The sequence below is a fragment of the Anopheles funestus genome, chromosome 3RL (assembly GCF_943734845.2).
Source record: "Anopheles funestus chromosome 3RL, idAnoFuneDA-416_04, whole genome shotgun sequence".
In the NCBI taxonomy this organism is placed as follows: domain Eukaryota; kingdom Metazoa; phylum Arthropoda; class Insecta; order Diptera; family Culicidae; genus Anopheles; species Anopheles funestus.
Genome location: NC_064599.1, coordinates 45,282,203 through 45,307,976, shown reverse-complemented (window position 1 = coordinate 45,307,976; position 25,774 = coordinate 45,282,203). Strand labels below are relative to the sequence as shown.

Genomic DNA, 25,774 nt, shown 5'->3' with positions numbered 1-25,774 from the left:
CTTTCCATCAATATCATTTGTGTACCGGAAAACAAAAAGGAAACGTTAAAAAAATTATTTAAAAACAATGTAGGAAAACCGAAAAATCGTAACACTTTTTACACATTTTCAACTTTGGTCGCATGTAACTCATACATATATTAATGTATTGGGTTGAAACTTTAGATTCTTCTTATTCAACTATTTGACTATCTATTCACATAACTTACTTTAAGAAGCTAACACTTCCATTTTTTCTGAAATGTCCGCCCTCTGTCCCAACGTGCGACGGTTAGATGACATCGCTAGGATTTTGAACAGCTTCTCGGAGAACGTGGGATCGATCATTGACGAAACGTTCGTGACTGCACCAGACGAACAGAACCCTTTGGAGGTTATCGTTAAACCTGTCATTTCGGAAATGCATTTAGAGACCCTGGAGATGAACAAACCGGAGGCAACCTTGGAAGGATTTGAAACTAAAACTGAACATGATCCGTCTGTACATTAATTGGACGAGTGTAATGGAGAATTGGATGCGGCAGGGGACACATCGTCTGTGTGAATGTATTCTTCACTTATCTGTATGACGACTGAGGCGGGTGTGATGTTTCGGGAGAAGAAAATGAGCAATACTGCGTCGATTCGGGCGATCTCGGAAGACGGTCGCGAAATTGTCTCAGCACAAGAACTAAAATATCCGCCATCAGTAACGGGAAGAACTGCGTCGTTAACTAGTGTTTCAACCACGCTTACGTTGCCTCCACTAGATTACGATACGGATGTATTGCGTGCAGAACTGACCACCTTCGGTGAGGCTCCCGGTCCAATTACAAAAAGTACAAAAAAGCTTTACCTGCGGAAGCTCGTCTAATTCCAGCGCCATCCGGTAATTTATTTTTTGCACGAATCATTAACATATTTACCCGCTATTCTGTTAGGTTACTCCGTCGAGTTGATGGCGACGATACGGAAAGAGGATATGTTCAAAAGGATCGTTGAGCAACAGTGTCTGGAGCAGGAGATGGCCTCCGAATTTCAATCGAGCACAGCTAAAGCAGTTCGCAATTTCCGCGAGGGACATCTAGACAAGAGCTTTATTTATCTGTTACTTGATCCTTGCATAAGCAACAACCTGCCAGCACAGCAAAAGCTTCTCCAGCCACTCGAGCTATGGAAGCGTTGCCTAAGCTCAGTATTTTACGTCGGTAAGGGTAAAAGTAACCGACCCTACTGCCATCTGTACGATGCAATGAAGCTTTACCATCACAAGAAATGCCGGTCGGAAGACGATTGTGACCGCAATGTGGGTGATTTGATGGTTGCAGCAGAGAAAGTTGTGTTTCGATCTAGCGAAGAGGAATGTGTCAACAAGGTTAATAAATTTTGTGAGACCGGGAAGGTTTTAAATCGCAAACAAATGGCTGCTGACAGCAGGAAGCTCATCGATATTTGGTGTGCTGGCAAGGGAGTTGTATTTTTGCACATCTTCCACAACATCATGCCGGCGGAGGCATACACACGTGAGGCCGCCATTATAGACGCGTTTGGGCTACAAAATTTGACTAATCTGAAGCGGGGCGATTATTAGTCCACGTGCCTTTCGTGGCCAATGAAGAAACGCAAGCAACTTGGAATATTGTTGCTGTACAAAGCGATGCTCATTCATCTGGCCGAGGGTGAAACGCAACTGTTGCCAAATGGTCTGTGATTTGAGATGAAAAAGAGAGCCTTTTTCCAACAGTCAGTTTGTATATTTTGTCTATCATGTCTATTTGCTTATACCGCATTCCTATTTTACTAATAAAACTGATTGAAAATATGATTTTACGTGAAGGAGCTTACAATGGATAGGACTACATTCATCCTTCGTACGCTTCGTAGTAATCCATAACACAATAAAATCCATGGCATTGGTTATGTTGCTCCAACAAAAAACATTTATTTAAAAAAATCGTTTATCAAAAACTTATCGTATAATACTCCTATTTTCCACCGGTAATGTCTTTAAGATTAACCATATCTGCAGCCGCAATACACTTTTCTATAACTATCTGTTCGTTCTGCCGCTGAAGCGTTACTGATGCACTTTGATTTCTCATACAACTAAACAAAATCACCTAAAGCCAATTCTGTTGTTGTTCTACATAATAGTACTGATTTCCTAACTTACTCTCTTAGGGTCATGCATCCTCCTGACAGAAATTTCAGTCCTTTCATCGTTAAATAATAGACAAAAACACGACACACAATTTTTTTTGTTGATGTTCTTAAACTGATTGTATCTAACAATAGTGCTTTTCAGTCCAGGATGGATTCGAATTAGAGTACAACTAAAGAAGTGCACCGATGATCTAGAACTATACCGAACCAGTTGTGTTGTAGTGAAACAATTTTTTTTTTTTTTTGCTCGGTTAGAACGGCCTGGACGTATCAAGACTTATTTTACCACGTAGCAGGATAGTCAGTCCATGCTACGGGGAGACGGTCCGGATGGGATTTGAACCCGGTCCCTGCCGTGTGGACGGGCGCCGTTTTTCACATGCACCACCGGGCCGCCCCTAGTGAAACAATTATGTTAATATGAAAATTCGCAAAACTGCACCATTAAACATGTTTAAACCCGACGCATGGTTTCCTTTATTCTCGGGTAATTACATGATGCCAAATATTGGCAGACTTACCCTACATATCAAGCTTAAATCAATCCGAAGCAGTAACACAAATTATTGCATCTTTTGAAACGGTCGTAAAACAAATGCGGTGGCTTTGGTAGCGCACGATTTTCATCACTTTTCCGAACAAGATACTTGCGTATATATGCCGTTTCGCTTCTTCTACAGCGTTCAAAGCGACGCTTGCTTTCATTAAAAGTCCGACGCTTTTTGTTGCCTGCGTATTTTAGACCCATCAAAAGGTATAAGGGTGGTGGCACAGCTCCATCGCTCCGATTTTTTTGCATAAAAAATAATTTATTTCCGCATTAAAAATAATTGTAATAATTATAATAAAAAATTAGTGGTGGCTCTTAATGTAAATTAATGTGGCTCTGTGGCAACAGCACGCGTTTTTCACATGACAGTATCAATCCGAATGGTCCCTCAGCATGGTGGACTGATTTTTCCGTGTTTGATGGTCCAATGCAAAATAAATGTCTCAGTTGTTGCAAATGCATCGTCGTCGTCTAAAAAGAAAAAAAGATCATTCAAGGATCTCTTACATTGTATAGTGTTTTCAAAGGTCTCAAAAATATCTTTTTGTATATATCTGGTGGCTCTGATAAGAGCCGATGAGCTGTGACAATGGGTTTTCGTCATGATTTTTATGTTCACATTGTGAACAAGAAGGATAAGTCAGAAGATGGATAGACCTGATACAGCCGATGCCACCGAATTTTAATCCTAAGTCACCCAATTTTGTCTCGAAGGCACCTATTTTTGACAGTGCTCATCAAATTTTGTCTGTAAAGCATCAATTTTTGACAGAGCGCATCAATTTTTGCCAGTGAGCATCAATTTTTGACTCTAACGCATAAATTTTTGACTCTAAAGGGCCGATTACATTATGTACTTTTGCTTGGTTTTTACCATGGTAGAATGTGTCAAAATCGATTTGACATGGAAGGCATGGTAAAAAACATTCGGTTTGTCCTGTGTAGATTCTGTCACCGTGTGGTAGAATCTGTCATTGAATCGACTTGCACTGGAAAACCCGCGTAGGGTAATGTAAACAAACGATTTTGTAGTTGTTTTTTCAGGCGATTTAATCACATTGTATTCACTTTATCAATAGTGTTGAAATGGATGAAGATTTGCTGTTGGCTGTGGCGGTTGTTCTTGCAATTCCACCGAAAAAGAAAAAACGAGAAAAGTGGGTTAAACGGTTACACGCCAAACGGGCCAAATTTTCCCACGTCAACATGATGGAGGAGTTACGACACCGCATGATTGGCTTAATTATGTAAGGATGAACGAGGAATCCTATTTCCTGCTTCTTCAAAAAGTTACACCTCTGATTGAGCGAGTTAAGAGTCAACGTCATCGTCAGCAATATCAATGTCAGCAACATCGATGTCCGTTGCTGTTTCCGACCGCATCCAAATGCACGGACAGCATAAAACCAATTAGCAACAAAATTGCTATTCGGCAGAACTAGTGCATCGATACAATTCTGACGTCGTCGCAGTTCGGTACACCTCCGTTCCCTCCCTTCCTCCATCCACCCAATTATTGGCTGTAAAGGCAATAAACTAACATTCAGTAATCGGCACTCGACGCGTTAACAATTATTTCATCCGCTCATCATTCGTCCGAAACTTAACTAGCGCAAGAACACGCATCTCAGAATGGCGATCAGTGCACATGAACGGTTAAGTGCAACGTTGCGTTTTTTAATCAGCGGTGGAACGTACCGCGATGTACGGTTTCACACAGGAATTTCTCAACCATCGCTAACGAATATAATACCTGAAACATGCCGAGCCATAATACACGTTTTGAAGGAGTACATGAAGGTATTTTACAAAAGTTTACCATTAAATTCACATAGTCATCGGACCATTAATCTGAAATAATAACGAACTGCCTCAATTTAACTTAAAATAGAAATCTAACATGATCAAACTTAACATTTTAGTAACTGATTCATCCGGTGTTTTGTTATCATTGATTATTTATACGAATTTGTTTGCTCTTTCGGGATCATTTTTCAAATCATTTGTGTAAGGAATCATTTTAAAAACAGATCAAAAACATAATTTTCAAATGCAGAACTCACAGTATAAGAACTTTGTATTTTCATACTTATTTATCTGGACATGCCTTCTGATTCTTCTGGTTTGTGTTCTTGAGCAGTATATTAATCGTGCCTCGTGCATAGTTTCTATTTGGGCTACTGTTTCTATACCTTAGACCACAAAATTAAAAAAAAAAACATTTTTTTTTATAAATGTTCCTGTGGACAAACACTTACATCCAATTTTTTTTACAGATGCCTCGCACCCAACAGGAATGGAAAAATATTGCCAGTGGTTTTAGCAACAAATGGCAATTTCCAAACTGTCTGGGAGCAGCGGATGGAAAGCATGTAAAAATTACGCCTCCTCCAAGCAGCGGATCCAATTTTTTTAATTATAAAAAATTCAACAGTGTCATCCTGATGGCAATAGCAGACTCAAATTATACATTTATTATGTGTGATGTAGGTGGAGCAGGGAGCGAGTCGGACGGTGGTTGTATTAAAAAAACCAAATTTTATCAGAAATTAGTTGAAAACCAATTAAATATACCACCCGATGCTGCTCCTCCGAATAGTTGCGTTAACCTCCCCTATGTATTTATAGGCGATGAAGCATTTGCCCTGCGAACAAATTTTTTAAAACCATTTAACAAAAGGCAATTGAATTATCCACGCAGGGTTTTTAATTATTGCTTGTCCCGTGCTAGAAGAGTAGTGGAAAATGTGTTCGGTATTTTAGCTAGTAGGTTTAGAATATTTCATTCCACTATTTTGCTCAAGGACGTCGATAATATTAAATTGCTAATTTTAACTTGTTGCTATCTGCATAACTTTCTTGCACAAACTTCAAGCTCCTATAGTTTGGGCGATTATGATGCAATTTCGGAATCAGAATTAATTATCCCGCCAGCGTCGTCTTCTACGAATGTGTTAGCAGAGGCAAAAAATGTAAGATCAAAATATGTAGAATATTTTATGAACGAAGGTAGAGTTCACTGGCAAGACGAATCCATTCAAAACGAATAATGCACATAATTCATTACTTTTCATGTATTTTTCTCTTTCGGCAGTATATTTGAATTCAGTAGAATGGAAGTAATAATAAAAATTAGTCCGTTACAATTCGAGAATTGATGCGCAATTGTCCTTCTTGCCCTAATAATATGGCTTCACTTATCATTTTTTTGGTGTATCGTAACATTTCTGGTGGCACTTCAAGCAATTCTTTTCTTATATATTCAATAAATTCATTTTCTGTGTTCTTCTCTAATCTGTCTGCCACGAGTTTCATTACCTTTTTTCTCAGTTCTTTTTCATTGTCTTTTGCTTTAGCTTGTTGCGTTCCGCGATGATTTCTCGAAGGCCCGGGAACATTGTCATCATCATGCACGTATGATGAACTCTCATCTAAAAATGATTCTTCCAAATACTCCTCGTCGTATGTATTCTCCTGGAATAAAAATAAACTATTCATATAAACGGGTTTTCATAAAACTTTGATGAACTTTTAAGCGGTGCTTTACATTACCGTATTATCACGAGTGATACTTGTTTCCACAGCTTCCTCGTCGGTACTATCCATATTAGAAAAATGGTTCGTTTCACATGTTGGCGATAAAAACTGCAGAAGTTCATAATACCACAACTTTGGCTGGTAAACATCCTTCGTACCTACACCGCTTCGCGAACTTCTCTCAACTTTCACACGTTCTGCGTGGAATGCTTTTTTAAAGTAGTTTAACTTATTTTTTACGGCTTGAACATCTGCGTCTGGTTCGTAGATCTTCAATATGTTCAGCATTTCTTTAAAAGCACTGTGTCTTGCGAGAGAATTGCTATAAAGAGCATCTTCTTTTTTCCAAATGCATGGGAAATTCTTCCATGCTTCGATTAAATCAACAATAAAATTTTTATTTTTCGGCATTTTTGCACATTTCAAACCCTACCGAAGAGCACAAAAGTTGGTGGTAAACTGAAGCTTCCTCTCAAATCCTGCAACAGTAGCTTCAATATTGACGAATTTTTCCATAGAAGTCTATAGAGTATTGTGTACAATAGCGTAAGCGTAAGTCGTATTGTCTCCGAGTTGATAGTTATCCACAATAGTAGAGAATTCTTGGTAAAGCTGGTGGCACAGCTCCAGCGTTCCGTTTATTTTCGAATGGTTTTATACGGGAATTGACCGACAAAATCGTATACGATTTTGGTGGAACAAATCACTAACACTTACAAATGAAATACGTTTATATGCAGCACAAATTTTGGTCAATTTTTATTAATTCGATATTTTTAGACTCATTTATGATTTAGTTTTTCAATTCCATTATATGTGTAATGTGCGCGGCCATCACCAGTAAGTGGTGACAGTTGGCGAACTGTCAGGAAGGCCCACTGTCAACGAGACTGGAACAAGTACAGATGGCGTTTAGTGGAATACGAGAAGCGGAGAAGAGAACACTGATAAATTTTATCCTTGCGCTTGGCTCCGTTTTAGCGTTCAAAATAAAGAGAAAAAACGAATCTACGGCTTTTGCTTTTTTGATAGTAGACGTGTGCGAGCGTGGATTAAAGTCACAGTGTCCGCCGGTTTTCCACATTATAAAATTTATCAGTCTAATAGAAAATCATCAATAAATGATAAAATAGTTCAGTGCAAGCTATTGTCCACAAGCGTGAAACCACGGACAATCGTAAAACCGTGCGTGCGAGAATCGAGAACGTGAATTTGTGTGTGTGTGGGCTCGCGCAACTCGGCGACAGACTCCCGACCAAAAGAACGCGAGCGAGATTCGAGGAAAAGTACACTGTATCCAAGGCGAGAGGCAACGGTCAGGACTATTCCTGGTGAAGCACGTAAAACACACAAGGATAGCGTTTGAAAACGTTCTTTAAGCGGGAAGTAAGAGAACGGATTCCCGGTACACACACACCAGCGAAGGAAAGTAGCGGGAAAAGAGTGTTCGTGAGCGCAACGGTTGAACAGCGGCGACGTGTGATCGTTCACGGAAGGACAAGGCTTGCGGGAACAGGATGATTCATGTTAGATCTTGAAATAGAGAGGACGCTGGTTTGGTGAAGCTCAACAGACGGTCTTCTAAGGCGTGAAGCAACAGATAAGAACATTTGTGAGCAATAACTATAACTGCGTGTTCTGAAAGACATTTTTGAGTTCTGTGAATGTTTAACAAACGACGTTGACAAAACTGCACGTGTGATCAAAGGAGCTTATCTCTCAGTACGGATCAAGAATACAATCGCGAGTAAAAATGAGTGAAAGGAGTATTCGAGGAAGCACACGGCGTGTTACGCGTAGTGAGAGCAAGCGAAAAGAAGATGAAAAGCGAGTTTCGTCCGGATCACCGGTGTTGTTCGACACAACAATGGATTCTGTGCTAACGTCCGAGACAATGGTGCCAAAAGATAAGCCAGCTTCTAAACACGAAGAAGGTTCGCAGACCACGCGAGCTAGTAGCAATAGAAAATTGTTGCTACAGCAGATCAAGGAAGAAGAAGAGCTCATCGAAAGGAAATTGGCTTTAGTTAAACGGCGAAACGAACTCATAGCCGCAGGTTCTGAAACAGCGTCCAGTAGTGGTAGCAGTATGTACCAGCAGAAAAGGATAGAAAACTGGGTGATCAACGCTGGAACAACAGCTGTAGAAGAAGAAGCAGTGGCTGCAGCTCAACGGAAAGGAGAGCTGCTAGCAACGCCCTCTACATCACGCAAACCGACAAAAGCGCAATTGACAGCACGACAGTCAAAGCTCTCTGATCTACCAAAATTCGAAGGAAGTCAAACGGCATGGGCATCGTTCATTTCCAATTTCAACCGAACTACTGAAATGTGTGGATACAATAATGACGAAAATTTGACCCGGTTGAACAAATGTCTGGAAGGAAAAGCTCGAGAAACAGTCGAATGTCTTCTTATGCATCCAGAAAATGTTCCAATGATAATCGACACCTTACGACTGGTATTCGGACAACCTGTACGAATTATTCACGAGCTCGCCAATAAATTTTTTTCTCTTCCAAGCATCCCAGAAGGAAAATTTGAAGAAGTTGTGGACCTAGCAGTAAAGGTGAGAAATTACTGTGCCACGGTGGAAGTATGTAATCTAAAAGGTTACCAGTACAACGAAACGTTACTCCACAAGATAACTAATAAACTCCCGCCTACGCTACGACTTCGATGGGCGGAATTCTCGTTGGAAAAGGACGAGGTATCGTTGCAGACATTCAGTAGTTGGATAGGAAATATAGCGAAGGCGGCCTCCACCATTACACCATCATCGGCCAATATTGTGCGTCCTAGCAACGATCGAAAGGGTCTAAAAGGGTCATTTGTGAACACCCATGCTGAACAAGCACCTCAAGCATCAACAGCAGCTAAGGCGTCTAATATATGTGTGGTTTGCAAAGGGTCATGCGCATCCGTTGACCGATGCGCGCGCTTTGCTGAGTTGAGTGGTGAAGGCAGATGGGCGGTGGTGAAGGAAAAGCAGCTCTGTCGGAAATGTCTGCGTCAGCACAAAGGTTTCTGCAAAAGACTAACGCCATGCGGGGTGGAAGGTTGCACCTTTAAACACCACTCACTTTTACACCGGTCGAAGCCGCAGATCCAAGAAACACCAGAACGTCAATGCAGTGTTCATCATAATAATGAAAATAATATTCTTTTCAGGATGATTCCCGTCCGAGTGTATGGACGAAACGTATCAGTAGACACTTATGCTTTTATGGACGACGGATCCGAGATCACCCTGATGGATGAGTCATTAGCGGATGAACTGCAGCTAGAAGGTCCTCACAAATCATTATGTCTAAAATGGGCAAACCACATGCGTCATCACGAAGAAGCCTCCAAAACCGTAAGCATTAAACTATCTGGAAAAGGTAATGAAATACACTCCCTCCATGCTATTCATACAGTGAAGGGGCTGGATCTTCCAAAGCAAACGTTAAATATGAATAGTTTAATCAAGAAGTATCCTTACCTTGCCCATACACCAGTCGAATCGTACTGTGATGCCAAACCACGCATTTTGATAGGCTTGGATAACGCAAGATTGAGCACAGTAAAGAAGAGTCGCGAAGGAGGAAGAAACCAACCGGTTGCTAGCAAAACACGACTAGGGTGGACTGTTTATGGTTACTGTGGCAACGAGCGAGGAGCTAGTTCTTCGACTCATAATTACTCTCTTCAAGTCAGGAAATGCGAATGCAATTGCGATGACACTTTGCACAGTGCAATGAAAGAGTATTTTGCCCTGGACAGTATGGGAATAGATAAATCTTCTCCGGCACTCTTATCCAAAGATGATGAGCGATCGCTACAAATACTTTCACAGCAATCTCGATTGATTGGCAAACGATATGAATGCGGTCTTCTATGGAAATATGACAATGTGCGACTGCCTGAGAGTAAAGTAATGGCTATTAATAGATGGAAATGCTTGGAGCGCAAAATGACGACCGATAAAGAACTCGCTATAACGATGCAAACTAAAATTCAGGAGTACATGGATAAGCAATATATACGAAAGCTAACGCCAGCGGAGATGAATGAAAATCATAAGCGTGTCTGGTATTTACCCATGTTTCCCGTTAGCAACCCTAATAAACCTGGAAAGTTTAGAATTGTTTGGGATGCAGCCGCTAAGGCCCATGGAATATCCCTGAACTCAGTCCTATTGAAGGGTCCAGATCAGCTTTCGTCTCTTCCATCGATACTAATGAAATTTCGGCAGAATCGCATCGGCATAACTGGTGACATCCGCGAGATGTTTCACCAGGTTCGTATCAGCAAAGAAGATCAGCACTGTCAGCGATCCCTGTGGAAGCCAGATATATCATCGGGAGCGCCCACTGAATACGTCATGTGTGTCATGACCTTCGGAGCAGCTTGCTCCCCCAGCACGGCACAGTTTATCAAAAATCTGAATGCTAGGCGCTTCGAGAATCAATACCCTGATGCCACGAAGGTTATACTAGAGCAACACTATGTCGATGACATGTTAATCAGTGTCGAAAGCGAGGAAGAGGCGATAAAACTAGCTAAAGAGGTAAAGTACGTTCACAGCGAAGGTGGATTTGAGATCAGAAATTGGTTGTCCAATTCAAAGGCCGTCCTTGATGAACTGAACGGTAATAAAACCACAGAAAAAAGCCTGAACATTGGCCTCCCGCTTCCGACAGAAAAGGTACTCGGGATGTATTGGTGTACCCAATCAGACACTTTTACCTATAAACTGTCACCGCGATACGACCAAGAACTGTTGAATGGTTATCGAGCTCCAACGAAAAGAGAAGCTTTACGCATGCTAATGATGGTGTATGATCCGCTAGGACTCATATCGCATGTACTGATGTACCTAAAAGTACTTATTCAGGATATATGGCGTACAAATATTGGCTGGGACGATAAAATCGATGGATCAACTTTAAACAAATGGCAGACCTGGCTTAAAGTATTACCGTCACTTGAGAAAGTACAGATACCACGATGCTACAGGATGCTAACTTCAGTAAGTTCAGATAATATCGTTCAATTGCATACCTTTGTAGATGCGAGTGAAAACGGATTTGCTGCAGCGGTGTATCTTCGGTTCGACGAACAGGGAAAAATAGAATGTTCTTTGGTCAGTGCGAAGACTCGTGTTGCACCGTTGAAATACTTATCGATACCGAGAGCTGAATTGCAAGCAGGTGTTCTAGGCGTCCGACTAGCGAACAACGTCACAGCTTCACTATCGATCAAGGTTACGGAACGATACTTCTGGACAGATTCACGCGACCTTCTCTGTTGGATTCAATCAGACCATCGACGTTACTCACCGTATGTTGCTTGCCGTATTGGAGAAATCCTGGAGAACTCCAATGTATCAGAATGGCGATGGGTTCCGACGAAAGATAACGTAGCCGACGACGGCACGAAATGGGAACGATTGCCGGATGTATCCACAACAAGCCGTTGGTTCCGAGGTGCATCATTTCTTTATAAGCCAAAAGCAGGTTGGCCTAAAATGCAGTTCAGAAAGGAAACTACGACAGAAGAGCTTCGTCCACACGCTATACTACATTTCCGAATGTTGACCCCAGTTATAGAGATAAAAAACTTCTCTAAATGGACGAAACTCTATCGTACGATGGCATTTGTCTTCAGAGGAATAAAATGCTTCAAAAATGGTGGGCGGAAAGATAATAATATCTCCACTAACAACGGGGTCTATGATACCTTAAGTTAGAAAGCTAAAATTTTTAGCCCGGATCTGTCAAAACATCGAGCAGAATCGAGCGGGAAATTGTTGACAGGTAATATCATCATGCAAGGATTCCTCAAGGACCTAGCATTTTGACATAAAGAATTACATTAGGCTGCAGTTTTGTAGAACCGCGTTTTGACGAAACAGGAATTACAGCGTCGAAATGTAGTTCGAAATAAAGGCATAGCACAAGTAAAAATATGTATTATTTTTCATAAAAAGCTGAACATAATTAAACTCATGTAATTTCATTGTTGTTTTCAATCCAATTTCAATCAACATTCACCCGAATCAAACATGGCCTAACCTGTTTCAGACCTGCTAGAAAAATGCCTTGTTTTGACATTTGTCGAGCAGCTGATCGAAACTAACATTAGAAAAATTTTCTAATCTTAAATACGCAGGCTTATTTTGCTGAGCGGTTTGTATGGAAAACATGCAGCAAATAAGCCGCGAAACGTCAAAGTCCATATAAAAGAACTAGTTGAAGGTATCATAGACCCCAACATAGGAAAAGGAAAGGTGCCCCCGCTCGAAAAAGACGAATTGCTCCATGCACAAAACTGGCTCTACAAAATGGCTCAAACCGAAGACTTTCCGGACGATTACGCACAGTTAGAGAAACATCAACAGATCAAAACTTCCAGTGGTCTTCATCGACTTACACCATATCTAGACGAGAACGGAGTTATGAAAGCGCGTGGAAGAATAGACGCTCAAAGGCTCACTGATTTGCATGTTAAGCATGTAGTCATACTTTCCTCGCAACACTATCTAACTCAGCTCATTGTTCAACACATTCACCACGGTTTGCTTCATCGAAACCACGAAACAGCAATCAACAAAATAAGATTGGAGTACTACGTACCGGGCCTAAGAAAATTCTACAGAAAGATGCGTGGAAACTGCCAACGGTGCAAAAATGAAGCATGCCAGCCGACTCCACCCATGATGGGCGATCTGCCTGATGCACGTTTAGCAGCTTTCAACCGGCCATTTTCATACGTAGGTGTTGACTATTTTGGCCCCATGATGGTATCAGTTGGTCGTCGAAGTGAGAAGAGATGGGGTGTCATCTTAACCTGTCTCACGACCCGCGCAGTTCATCTGGAATTAGTGAATTCACTTACGACGAGTTCATGCATTATGGCCTTGCGGTGTTTCATGGCCAGACGAGGAGTTCCGCATGAGATACATAGTGACAACGGAACAAACTTTCGTGGAGCTTCTAGAGAACTGGTAGAGGCCCTAAAAAATGTCGATAACAACAAACTGGTGGAAGAAATCGTGTCCCCTAGAACAGCATGGAAGTTCATTCCTCCCGCATCCCCACATATGGGAGGTGCTTGGGAGCGTTTGGTAAGATCGGTGAAGGAGAATCTAGCTGGAAAACGTCTGCCAAGGCTTCCTACGGAAGAAGTTCTACGGAATGCCTTAGCTGAGATCGAAAATACTATCAATTCTAGGCCATTAACGCATATTCCCATAGATGACGATTCTGCAGCAGTGCTGACTCCAAACCATTTTCTGCTTGGATCATCGAACGGACTCAAGCCATTGTCTATCCTGGACGATGGTGCAGCAGCAGTTAGAAGAGGATGGGAGCTATCACAAACTATGGCAAATATCTTCTGGCGACACTGGATGACAGCCTACCTTCCCACGATCACACGTAGGACCAAATGGTTCAGCCCCGTCAAACCAATCAGCGTGGACGATATCGTTGTGATTGTGGACCCCAACGAAGCTCGTAACTCATGGCCGAAAGGAAGAGTCATCGCAGTCACTAGATCGAAGGATGGCCAAGTCCGTAAAGCAACCGTGCAGACCGCTCTGGGTATATACGAAAGGCCAGCGGTCAAGTTGGCAGTACTGGATGTCCGCGTTAGCGCTCGTACGCAGCAGGCCAGCTGCTCCGCACTCGGGGGGGAGTGTAATGTGTGCGGCCATCACCAGTAAGTGGTGACAGTTGGCGAACTGTCAGGAAGGCCCACTGTCAACGAGACTGGAACAAGTACAGATGGCGTTTAGTGGAATACGAGAAGCGGAGAAGAGAACACTGATAAATTTTATCCTTGCGCTTGGCTCCGTTTTAGCGTTCAAAATAAAGAGAAAAAACGAATCTATGGCTTTTGCTTTTTTGATGGTAGACGTGTGCGAGCGTGGATTAAAGTCACAGTGTCCGCCGGTTTTCCACAATATGTAACAACCCGTCATTTTAAATTTCGATTTGACAGGAGCATAGAAAAAACCAACTTTGTTCCATGATTGCGATTACACATGAGCCATGGTGTTTTCTGTCAAATAGTGCAGTTTGAAGTTATTTTGACACATTCTACCAAAGTGGGTAAAGAGACTAGGTGGGCTTATAGCTTTGACGCGGTAGACATATTGAAAACCAATTAGAAGGTTGTGGGTTCGATTGTGATACATATATTTTCACTCACACACATAGCACATCCCAAAGGATTCGCTCACATACATTGACAAAAAATCGAACCCATAAACGTCAAATTTTAATTCATTTTTCTACAGCGCAGCTGTCACATCGTTAGGGATAAGCCCACCTGATATCTATACCCACTTTGCATTCTACCATGGTAAAAACCAAGCAAAAGTACATAATGTAATCGGCCCTTATGTCAGTGTGACCAGAACTACCGATTTATCTGTATTCCTACCGATTTTTGATTAGCCTACCGATTCACAGACAAGCACTCTGAAACTACCGATTTTTCAAGATTCCTACCGAAAATCACAGATTTTTCTTAATATGGGTGAAGAAGTCATTAACGTCATGAATAAATTGTCTACAGACAATGAAACACTGAATGTTTCTCCCGAGGTTTGGCTCTTTTTGTAACGCTGAGAACGACAAAATTCACAACAGTTCAACATTTCCATTTACCCTGCGAACACCCCCCCCCCCCCTCCGCTCACACGTATTAGCTGAAAAGAACATGAGGCGAACAGAATTAGGATCATACCGACAACTACCGATACATTTTTTGCTTTCCTACCGATATCGAGGAAAACAATCTGGTCACACTGCCTTAAGTCGCCAAATTTTGTCACATGACAACCAGTTTGCTTCATTATTTGGTTTATAGTTAGCGTGTTGAAAGCTTGAAAACAAGAGTCATGATGAATACATGTCCGATTGAACGAGAAAAACAGTTCAGAAAATTGTTTATTTTTAAGATAATTTTTTCATAAATTTTAACGCAATTTCACTGTCATAAATCAACAGTTGTTTTTATTTCATGTCAAAAATAGAGGCATATGTAAGGAATAATTATAGTAAGGCATAATAATTCTGTTTTTCATGTAACTAATAGAATAATAGGAAATTCATGTAACTTACAGATTAAATAACACATGCGTTTTACGTTTCAATTCAGTTCAGTCGAATTCAATTCAGTTCAACCTAATACTAATCTTCAATAACTTCTTCATTTTGGCAGCGCGGTAAATAATTCAATAAATTTCTAAAATAATTTTCACAATCAGTTCTGGTAATCATCGTACTACCGTTTTCTATTATGGAATTTAACATTTCCTCATTTTCGGGATTTCCTCTTTTTACGATGTTCTTCCACTTGCTAAACATGTTCTCTATTGGGTTCAAAAATGGAGAATAAGGAGGAATAAATAGTATTTTGAACCCTACTTTAGCTTTAATTAGTTCTTTAACTCTAACTGAGCGATGAAACCTTACATTATCCATCACTAATACACCAGATGTGATATTTTTGCCAGCTAAAGTGGCAAAGAGTTCCTCCAAAAACGATACGAAAGAATCCGTATTGAATGGGAAAGGTTGAGATGAGTAACTAACGATTTCATGTTTGTTTATCGCACAACAAATTGAAATATTTCTCGATCTCAAATAAGGTACGCGTTGAACTGCTCGTCGTCCTACCAAAGCCCTGCCGTATCCAGATCGCATCGATACATTAAACCCTACTTCATCAATAAAAAATATGTTACTTTCAGGCATCGTTGCTAGATTCGCCATAAACTCCAGTGCGTATAACTTCCTTACGCTAATCGTAGAGCTGCAGTTACGTCTTTCGGGTATTTTTGAGGTGCGTTTAAATTAAAATTAAAATTTTTGATGGATCGCTGTATAGTGTAAGTGCTTACTATTAGGTTACATTCATTTTCAAGTTTGATTTTCATGGCCTTCAACGATAAGCAGCAATCCTCATCTAACCATTGCCTAATACGTTCCTGTGCCTCTTCACTCACTTTAGAACTTGTCGGATTTCCTCGTTTTTCTTTCGCGACATTTCCCGTTTCTCGATATTTTTTTATAATTGCTAGTACTGTAGTACGCTTAATGCTTAAAATTTCGGCAATTTCTTTGGGATGCTTTCCACTGTTGTGCAAACAGCACACACGTTCTCTGTCTGCATCTGTTGTTAAATTGTTTGTTCTTCCCATTCTTTGATTTGTGCTATACGGCAAATTAAAATAAGGAAACTGTCATGTTTATCCTTTTCCGTTGCGGTTGTGTCCGATGCGAATTTATGCTGGAAGAAAGTATACATTCATGTGTTTTGAAGCCAAATTTTAAAGGTCATTGATAAACTTACTAATTACAAATATTAAAACTCTGAAATTTGAAGAAAATCCGATAGTTTGTCAAGTTGTTTGCTGTTTCTATCCCGTGATGCGGTATGTTGAGACTACAATTTTACGTTTAAGACGTTTTGTCAAATTGTCCGATGACAAATGATTAGTACAGTACTTGCTATTCAATTGTATGCAGTACTCTGCAATACTACGTAGTTATGCAGTTATGTATATCCATTTAACTTTAATAACGTAATTTCAGTTAATCACAATTCTTGGTTGTTATTTTCTACGCGTTCCCAACTATCGAATTATAGAAATGTATTTTTTTCATAAGTTTGTTTTCATAAGTTTTTTTCATAAGCGCCTACTGTATACGGCTGCTTCGTTATATGGTTTATAGTTAGCATGTTGGAAGCTTGAAAACAAGTGTCTAAGATGGTACATGTATCCCAACCAGCCAAACCAACATGCTTTCTCGCTTTGGCAGGTTTGATTGTTCATAAGACAGAACGAGAAGGTATGTTGATATTGCTAGTTGGGATGATTGAACGAGAAAAATAGAACAGAAATGTATTTAATTTTTAGATATGTTTTTCTTAAATTTTAACTATTACAACAATTTAACTGTTACAAATCAACAGTTCTTAATTCTCCGGTAAGGCAGTGAATTGCTCTTGTTTTTATTTCGTGCAAAAATAGATGTATAAGGAAAAAAATATGTGACTTTGAGTCAAAAATTGATGCGTTAGAGTCAAAAATTGATGCGCACTGGCAAAAATTAATGCCTTATGGTCAAAAATTGATGCGCTCTGTCAAAAATTGATGCTTTACAGACAAAATTTGATGAGCACTGTCAAAAATTCGTGACTTAGGACTAAAATTTGGTGGCAACGGCTGTAAGATGGATCGATACGGTAAGATGCGTAGAGTGAATTAACCAGATAACACTGGTGTAGAAAACGCAAAAAAAAAGTCTAGAATTAATTAGGCACGCTATTTTACTGGAGCGAATCAAAAATTAGTTTGTTTTATTGGTTCTGTTTTCTAGCGGTCATAATCCGCTCACGCGTTGTTTTGCCCTTTTATCTACATTTTTCTCGTCCTGGTCTTTCTCTCACCGCGGTACTCAGTTCTCCCGATCGCGAAGCTTTCTTCCGACAACTTCGTAAATACGAAGTTCGACATAATGTCCGACAGTGACAGCAGCGGTCGGTGTAAACACCGTTTGTTTACAACAACTGGATTATCTGGAGATTACACTGGAGTCACTGCATCTTCTCATACGTGGTTCTGTTAACGATCAAAAATAGTCGTGGTCGCAGGAGCCAGGGGCGTTGAATTTAGATACTTCCTCGTTCAATGTAGCTGTTACTGCTTCTATAAGCCGGTCACAGAACGCTGGATTGCTCTGTTCGTAGGCAGCAACTCGCGCCTCTACAAAGTTGCCCAGAGCTCTGTCCTTTGTCATTGAACGAGGAGTAGTGTCCGTCAGACGTTTCATGGCTCCCAAGCTCTTCACAGTTTGGTCGGAACGATTCGTTTGCGTTCGCTTCCGCTTCGGCTGAGGAATTCGCCCCGGCAGCATGGCTGATGTGGATGGGGCCGGTGATTCGCCTTCCAGGTACGCCTGAAATGTTAGACATAATAACATATTAGTATAAATCTTTATACACAAACGGAATTTTGACAAGACAAGTGAGCCAAGACAAACGGAATTTAGATTTGGATCATGAAACCATTCTTGTTAAACACAAGATTCGTCAAATTTTTTCTTTCGTTAAAACAGAATCAAAGCGGGCTTCAGACGGGCTTCAGGACGTCAATCTGAAGCCCGGCTGAAGCCCCTCCGAAGAGCTTTTTTGCGCATGTGTTAGTGTGTAGCGCGGTAGCCGCGTAGGTATGGGTGCATTATTGGCTATGCATAGTGGAAAGTTGTCATCAATTAAAAAGGACAAAACATGAAATGTTTTTTTGTTTAATTATTCTATTTTTTATTCACAAATTTCTCACTTACACTTCACTTGCTGGAAAATGTGGGCAAATGTGTTGGTCTGTAAACAGAAAATAGTTGAAATTAGCAATTATTTCAATAAGTTTTGTGTCCTTTCTGCATGGTACTTTGTACACTGTGTTTGCTGTTTGGTTTCCTGCGGTCCGTGCCAATAATTTTTTTCGGATGTACCTGAAATTGTAAAAGCGTAATGTAAATTGCATGTAATTGATATAATTCGCTGCATTAAACGCCTTACCAGACTCTCAGCAGCCATGAAACAGTTTCAGCACCACTTTGTTCCGGAGGCACGTTTCCTATTTCCATGTATTTTTTCACACCATATCCCTAACTAAACTATCCAGTCACTTGAAAAACGCGTGCTCTTTTGATTCGAACCCATTTTTACCCTTTTATAGCCATTTTATCTCCCTGTTCTATGCAATGAACTAACCAAACCTTGCACTTGAAAAGCAAAACAAAATTTGATGGCCGAAGAATGGAGGTGCTGTCAAAATGGTTTTCTACACACACAAAGATATTCCATGAGCTCGGTGTGTAAATACACAACGCGGAGCACGTCGAACTTCGGCAAAGTGTGAAAAGAGCGAGACAAGAACATGCTTGACGAACGAAAAAACAGAGATAGCTTGTGTTGACATGCAAAAGATTGGCCAACGAGGGTTGGAAGGGGATGAAACGAGGTGAAACGCATGAAAGCTTGACCGCTGGGAACCATCGATGTGTCAAACTGTTCAAAATCAAAACAAAAAACCTAAACAATTCCGTTACCTCCACCAGTTACGGTTAGCTTGAAAAAAGATTGTGGTTTAAATCAAAAATTTAAACATTAAAAATGATTTTCTCCTACTACGTAAGTGACGATAGTAGCAGTGAAGAAGAAGCAACGGAAGATCTGGCAAAACAACGCCGACTCCTTCGAAGTGTTTTCGACCCCTTACAGCTACTAGCTTACAAGCCAAGCGTGAGTAACACAAGCCCATCACTTGTGCAAATCGTATTAAACATGTTTCATTTCGTGGTTGTTATTTTTAGATTTAAGAAAAATTTTCGTGTGTCGAAGCAAATTTTCCTCGACATTCTTTCTGAGATCGAGCCAAAGTTTTCACCGGTTAAGGGAAAAGGGCTTACGCCAAAAGAAATGTTGGCTGCTACTCTGCGATTTCTCGCTGAAGGCAGCTATCAAAATGGAACTGGGAATGACTTCAACATAGCTATTGCTCAGTCTACTTTCTCCGTGGCCTTTGCAAAATGCTTGAATGTAATGGAAGAAACCCTTGGGAACATATGAGTCTCTTTAGTGATGGAAGCAAATGAGCAAAAAGATGCGCGACGATACTTTTTCTCCAAAAGTGGCATCCCTGGTGTTGTGATGTGTGTTGATGGTACACACATTAAAATTATTGCCCCGGCGGACGATTACGACCAGCATTTTTACCGAAAGGGTTATTACACGAGCCAAGGGAGTCAATCACAATTCACATATTTGGAATGTACCCGGAGTTGATGCTTTTTTCGAAAGCAAGTATCGAAGTGGAGAAACTATATTAAAGCTACTAGGTAATACTGGTATTCCCCGGTATACGCCATACTCGATATACGCGATTTCGCTATACGCGATTTTTTCGAAACTGACATTTAACTTCGTTTATTGCAACAGGTTGAATTCTTTCTGACAACGTTTGTCATACTATTAATATGAGTTTGCAAATCATGAAGTGTTCAATATGCTGGTCAAAACTGAATAACCAGGCACAACTTGAACATGCAAAGAAGCAAATTCAAAGAATTTTTCTTCAAAGCCTGTCGTAACGTGTTCCAATTTAGCAGTAGCAATAACTTTACACGCTAAAACATCATTAAAATGGCTTCGACTATTAACAAAAAACGAGCGAGATGTGCTATAACGAATGCGGACAAATTAGCGATGATCCGCATGCATACAGAAGGACAAAGTTTTGCAACGATAGCGCGGCAAATTAAACGACCCCAATCAACCGTGAGAACCATCATCAAAGCTAAAGACAAAGTTCTTCATTCAGCAAATACAACGGGAACACGGAAACGGAATGGAATGATTGAAGAAATGGAGAAGCTATTAACAATATGGATTGACGATTTGACCAGCAAAAGAATCCCACTAAGTTTGAATACTATCCAATCGAAAGTAAAATCATTGTTCGATGATTTAGCAAAACATGCAGCAGAAACAGGGCAGCCTACGACGGAATGTTCGTTCAAAGCGAGTGCTGGATGGTTTTGTTTATTTTGTTTATTTGATTATTTGAATTGTCCGCCATAAAGGTTTAACAAAAAATTGACTTAAAAACTAAACTTAAACTAAAACTAAAAGCAAAACTATAGCTAACTATTTTGGGGAAGTGGAGAAGACGGAGGATAGGAAGGTTGTGATATGCGGGAACGGAAGGAGGCCAAGGAGGAGTTGAAATCGAACAGATGGTACAGGATGTTGAAGTGCCGAAGAGAGACAAGAAACGGATCATTTGAGCCATACGTAGTACGTCTGGAAGAGTCCGAGAGGAATGGACGTGAGCGAAGAGCGCGGGAAGGGACATAGAGAGGGATGCGAGAAAGAAGGTATGGCACATCAGTGGCGCCTAGAAGCAGCCCGCCTATGAGAAATGCCTGGGCATGATCCCGTCGAGTCTCCAACGATTTCAGGCCAAGAATTTGGCATCGTGATTCGTATGGAGGCATCTGCGTTTGGTTGGTATCCAGGAGTCGGCGAAAAACCATCCTCGTGAAATACTTTTGCGCCCGTTCGATTTTTGTAGTCCAAACAACAGACGCAGGACTCCAGACAACGCAAGCGTATTCCAAGGGACCACGGACAAGGCAACAGAAAAGTGCCTTAAGGCATGCCGGATCTTTTATGTCGATTGTAAGCCTACGGATAAGGCCCAGCACTTTGAAGGCTTTCGATACAATGGCATCGAGATGAGCGGTAAAAGTTAATTTATGGTCGAGGGTCACTCCCAAGTCGCGGATTTCGTGGACACGACATAGCGGAGTTGAATTTAGGTGATAGTTATAAATAATAGGATGACGAGCACGAGAGAAGGAGATAATAGAACATTTACTGGGACATAACTCTAGGAAATTGACGGAACACCAGTAGGAGAATACATCTATGTAAGATTGAAGGGACGAACAGTCCTTCTGGTCATTTATCGATGCATAGATTTTAATATCATCCGCATAGAGTAGATGTCCAGAAGGAGGAAGAATATAAGTGACATCATTGACAAACAAAAGGAAGAGGAAAGGACTAAGGACACTACCTTGGGGGACCCCCGACGTGCTCGCAATAGCCGAGGACGTAGAATCGCAAATCTTGACAATGTAACGGCGACCTACTAGATAAGTTTTGAGCCATTGTATCCACTTCATTGAAAACCCCAGTTTTTCAAGTTTAGCCAATAATAGGTAGTGCTGTACTCGGTCAAATGCCGCAGAAAAATCCGTGTACACTGCGTCGACCTGGAGTCCCTGATCCATACGGTCTATCGTAGATGACACAAACTGCAGTAAATTAGTGGTAGTTGATCGTCCTGGCATAAAGCCGTGTTGGTTGGCACTAATCCACGATTTGCATGAAAAGGACATGTATTCAAAAACTACAGATTCAAATACTTTCGAGCTCGCACACAGTTTTGCAATGCCCCTGTAATTGCTAACACATGAGCGATTGCCCTTTTTAAAGACCGGACATAGCCATGCAGTTTTCCAAGTGTCTGGAAAGACACCGGAGGATAGCGAAAGGTTGAACAAGTAAGCTAAAGGAGCAGCTAAGGCTGAACTGCAGTTTTTTAATATAGAGGCCGGTATCCCATCAGGGCCAGGGGAGAAGGAGGGTTTGAGTTTTGTCAGGGCACTAACGACTTGCGGAACACTAACGCTGATAGAGTCAATATTTAAAGTATGTTTAGGCATATTGGCCAGTCCAGGGATGAAACAATCGGAATCAGTAATAGTGTCAGCGAAAATGCTCGAGAAATGGCGAGCGAATAGTGAACAAATCTGTGGAGTTGTATCAGCAGACGATGAGTTCAGGGTCATGTAAGAAGGCAGGGAGCTGCTTCCACGGCGTTCATTGACGAAATGCCAGAAGGAGCGGGGGTTGGAGTGAAATTGAAGTTGAAGTCTACCAACGTACCTACGATAGCGAGCTCTGTTATAAATTCGGTAGGCAAAAAATGCGTATTTGTAAGCGCGCTTATAATAATCTGACCTATAACGGCGATATAAGCGAAAAAGGCGATTCTTGTCTCTCTTTAGCACACGCAGCCTGTAATCCGTTTTGTCGATTTAAGAAACGCGCAAAATTGCACAATGTAAAAATTCACGGTGAATTATCAAGTGCTAATCAAGATGCTGCTAACAGCTTCCCCGATTACTTTACAAACATGGTTCTAGAAAAAGGTTATATTGCAGAACAAATCTTTAATGTTGACGAAACTGCTTTTTTCTGGAAGAAAATGCCATCTCGTAGCTATATTACCAAGCAAATGGAAGCAATGCCTGGATACAAACCAGCAAAGGATAGGATAACCATTATGGTAGGAGGAAATTTGGCTGGAGATCTTAAATTAAAACCCCTTGCCGTTTACCGTTGCCGCAAACCACGAGCATTTAAAAACATAGATGCAAAAAAGCTACCAGTTGTATGGAAATGGAACTCTAAAGCTTGGGCAACACGCTCCATTTTTGTTGAATGGTTTCATGTAAGCTTTATTCCTGAGGTCCAACAATATTGTGCTAAAAAGGATATTCCTTTTAAAGCTTTGTTATTGCTTGATAACGTTCATGGGCATCCTACGGAATTGAACGATTTGCATCCTAACATTGAAGTCATATTTCTGCCTCCACGAACCACATGTTTGCTACAACCAATGGACCAAGGAATCATAGCAACACTTAAATCGTACTATTTGAGGCGCGTATTTAAACAAGCAATAGAGACCATAGAAAATGTTCCCGAAATAACACTGATAGAATTCTGGAAAAAATTTAACATATTTAATGCCATACAAAATATTTCGGAGGCATGGAAAGAAGTGAAACAGGAAACAATGAATGGTTGCTGGAAGAAAATAATCCCGGATTATTTTATACACTCCGATTGCATTGACAATCAAATTCATAATTCAGTCGAGGAATGTGTAGAATTAGCCAACAGGCTGGAAATAGAAGTAAATATTGACGAAATGAGACAGCTGATAGTGAATGCAGGAGAAACGCTAAGTAATGAGAAGCTAATACAGGAAAGTACATTAGAGGCACTGGAAAATTGTGAAGGCGATGATAATAGTGAGGATGTGCCATGCAGCAGTAAAAAAAATTTCACTGCTAAAAAATTAGAATTAGCTTTTAGTTACATGGAAAAAGCTTTATCGGCAATAGAAGAAATGGACGAAGACGAAGAAAGGTTCAATAGTGTAAGTCTAAACATCCGCAAAGGGATGGCTATATATAAAGAAATTCATCGACAAAAAAAAAGTGCTAGCAAGCAACTTACTTTGGATAGTTTTGTAAACATAGATTAGGTTAATGTTTCATGTATTTCTTATTATTTTCATTGTCTAATTCATGAATTGAAATGTTTATTTTGTTCCTATACGTGTTGAATAAATGATCTCAACGATACATTGTTATTATTTGTTGTTTATATGGATGTATTGGTTCGATTCTGAAACATTGAAGTATAAACGACAAGTATCCAAGAATTCGATATACGCTAATATTCGAGATACGCGATTGCTTCCGGTCCGCATTGATAGCGTATATCGGGGAATACCTGTACATTAAATTATCCTGTAAATAATCTTTTATGTGAACAATCTTTTAAATGTTATCAGGTGATGCTGGATACCCATCAAAACCGTGGTTGATAACCCCCAAACGTAATCCTGCTCCAAACACAGCAGATGCTGCATTTAATAAAAACCATTCTTTAGGTAGGGAAATAGTAGAGCGCACCATTGGATTGCTCAAAAATAGATTTAGATGTTTGTTAGGTGCTTGACAGTTGCACTACACTCCAGTAAAAGCAACTCAAATAACGAACGTATGTTGTATCTTACACAGCTCCGTAGCGTGGGGTTGGCGGGGTTGGCCACCGCCAAGGGCGCCAGGTCTAAGGGGCGCCAAAATAATAAGTTTTCTTAATACAATCACCAGGCAAATTTGTATTGGAAAATCCTTAGGCGCTGCTTTGGGATTTGTCGTATACAACGAAAGACAAGAACAAATATATAGCGCTGTGTGAAGGTGCTCTGTAAAATCCTGTAGAACATGATCATGTAAAACATCTGTCGTCATACAAATGAATTTGTTTTTTTTTTTCTATAAACACATTGAATGAACATTGCCTAAACTTGTTAGACTGTTCGCCATAGACTGTTTGACATAATTAAAATTATGTCAAAAATGATGCACATTGGAGAACTTAGGTCCAGTTAATTTCTGCTGCAACAATTTCTGGGGGAAGAATTACAGAAAGAACAAAATGATTTGTATGACGACAGTTGTATGTTCATGTTTTACAGAATTTTACAGAGCACCTTCATACATTGCCATACGTTTGTTCTTGTCGTTCGTCGTATACGACAAATCCCAGAGCAGCGCCTAAACGTATATGCTAAAAAATGGGTATTGATGACTTATTACCGTAAAGAAATCAGCGTAGGAAAACACGATTGACAAATGAATCAATCGATACGCCCAAGCTTAATTTAACTTGTGAGAAATAGTTTTCTGGAGAAACTAAAAACGTCTTCTGCAAAATGAATGATGAATTATTATCTAGATTCAAAGGACTTGCGGAAGTGGTTAGATTGTTTGTTTTGTTTACGGCCATAACTTTAAAACTCATCCGATGAAATGGAGCGAACTGAAGAAACATGCTACTGAGTTCGCTATGAAGTATTCTAGGGATGTTGAAGCGGCAGAACTCATCTCTGAACTGGAAGTATTTAGATTGCAATGCCATATCTGATGAATAATATCGAAAATGCAACACCTAGCAGCGATCTCCTGAAATGTATTCAGAAGTATTCATTAGAATGACTATATGCAAATATTACGACAAGCTTGCGTATTTTTTTAACACTTCCAGTTTCAGTAGCGTCTTGCGAAAGGAGCTTCAATAACTTAAAAATTATTAAAAATTACTTGCGAT

The 25,774-nt window shown here is 40.4% G+C and overlaps 3 protein-coding genes across 3 annotated transcripts in view; all 3 read left to right on the top strand.

Annotated features, from left to right (window-relative positions):
* The window catches only part of LOC125769450 (ankyrin repeat and LEM domain-containing protein 1-like), a 361,429-nt gene that overhangs the window by 5,155 nt on the left and 330,500 nt on the right, over positions 1 to 25,774 (top strand). The window contains 1 exon segment of the mRNA XM_049438184.1: positions 602 to 2,543. Within this exon segment, the coding sequence (XP_049294141.1) occupies positions 602 to 1,690 (1,089 nt within the window). The 3' untranslated portion in view covers positions 1,691 to 2,543.
* LOC125768306 (uncharacterized) lies at positions 4,078 to 6,000 on the top strand. The gene is made up of 2 exons (XM_049435754.1): positions 4,078 to 4,492; positions 4,969 to 6,000. The coding sequence occupies exons 1-2, from the start codon at positions 4,325 to 4,327 to the stop codon at positions 5,740 to 5,742; spliced, it is 942 nt and encodes a 313-aa protein (XP_049291711.1). The 5' UTR covers positions 4,078 to 4,324; the 3' UTR covers positions 5,743 to 6,000.
* Positions 22,986 to 24,485, top strand: LOC125769449 (tigger transposable element-derived protein 1-like). The gene is made up of 2 exons (XM_049438183.1): positions 22,986 to 24,032; positions 24,453 to 24,485. Exons 1-2 carry the CDS (start codon positions 23,001 to 23,003, stop codon positions 24,483 to 24,485), a joined length of 1,065 nt encoding a protein of 354 aa, XP_049294140.1. The 5' UTR covers positions 22,986 to 23,000.

Coding starts and splice junctions, on each gene's coding strand:
- LOC125768306 (XM_049435754.1), top strand. CDS start 4,325: ATGGCGATCAGTGCACATGAACGGTTAAGTGCAACGTTGCGTTTTTTA. Junction 4,493..4,968: donor TTTTGAAGGAGTACATGAAG/GTATTTTACAAA, acceptor TTTTTTTTACAG/ATGCCTCGCACCCAACAGGA.
- LOC125769449 (XM_049438183.1), top strand. CDS start 23,001: ATGGTTCTAGAAAAAGGTTATATTGCAGAACAAATCTTTAATGTTGAC. Junction 24,033..24,452: donor ACGAAGAAAGGTTCAATAGT/GTAAGTCTAAAC, acceptor AAATGTTATCAG/GTGATGCTGGATACCCATCA.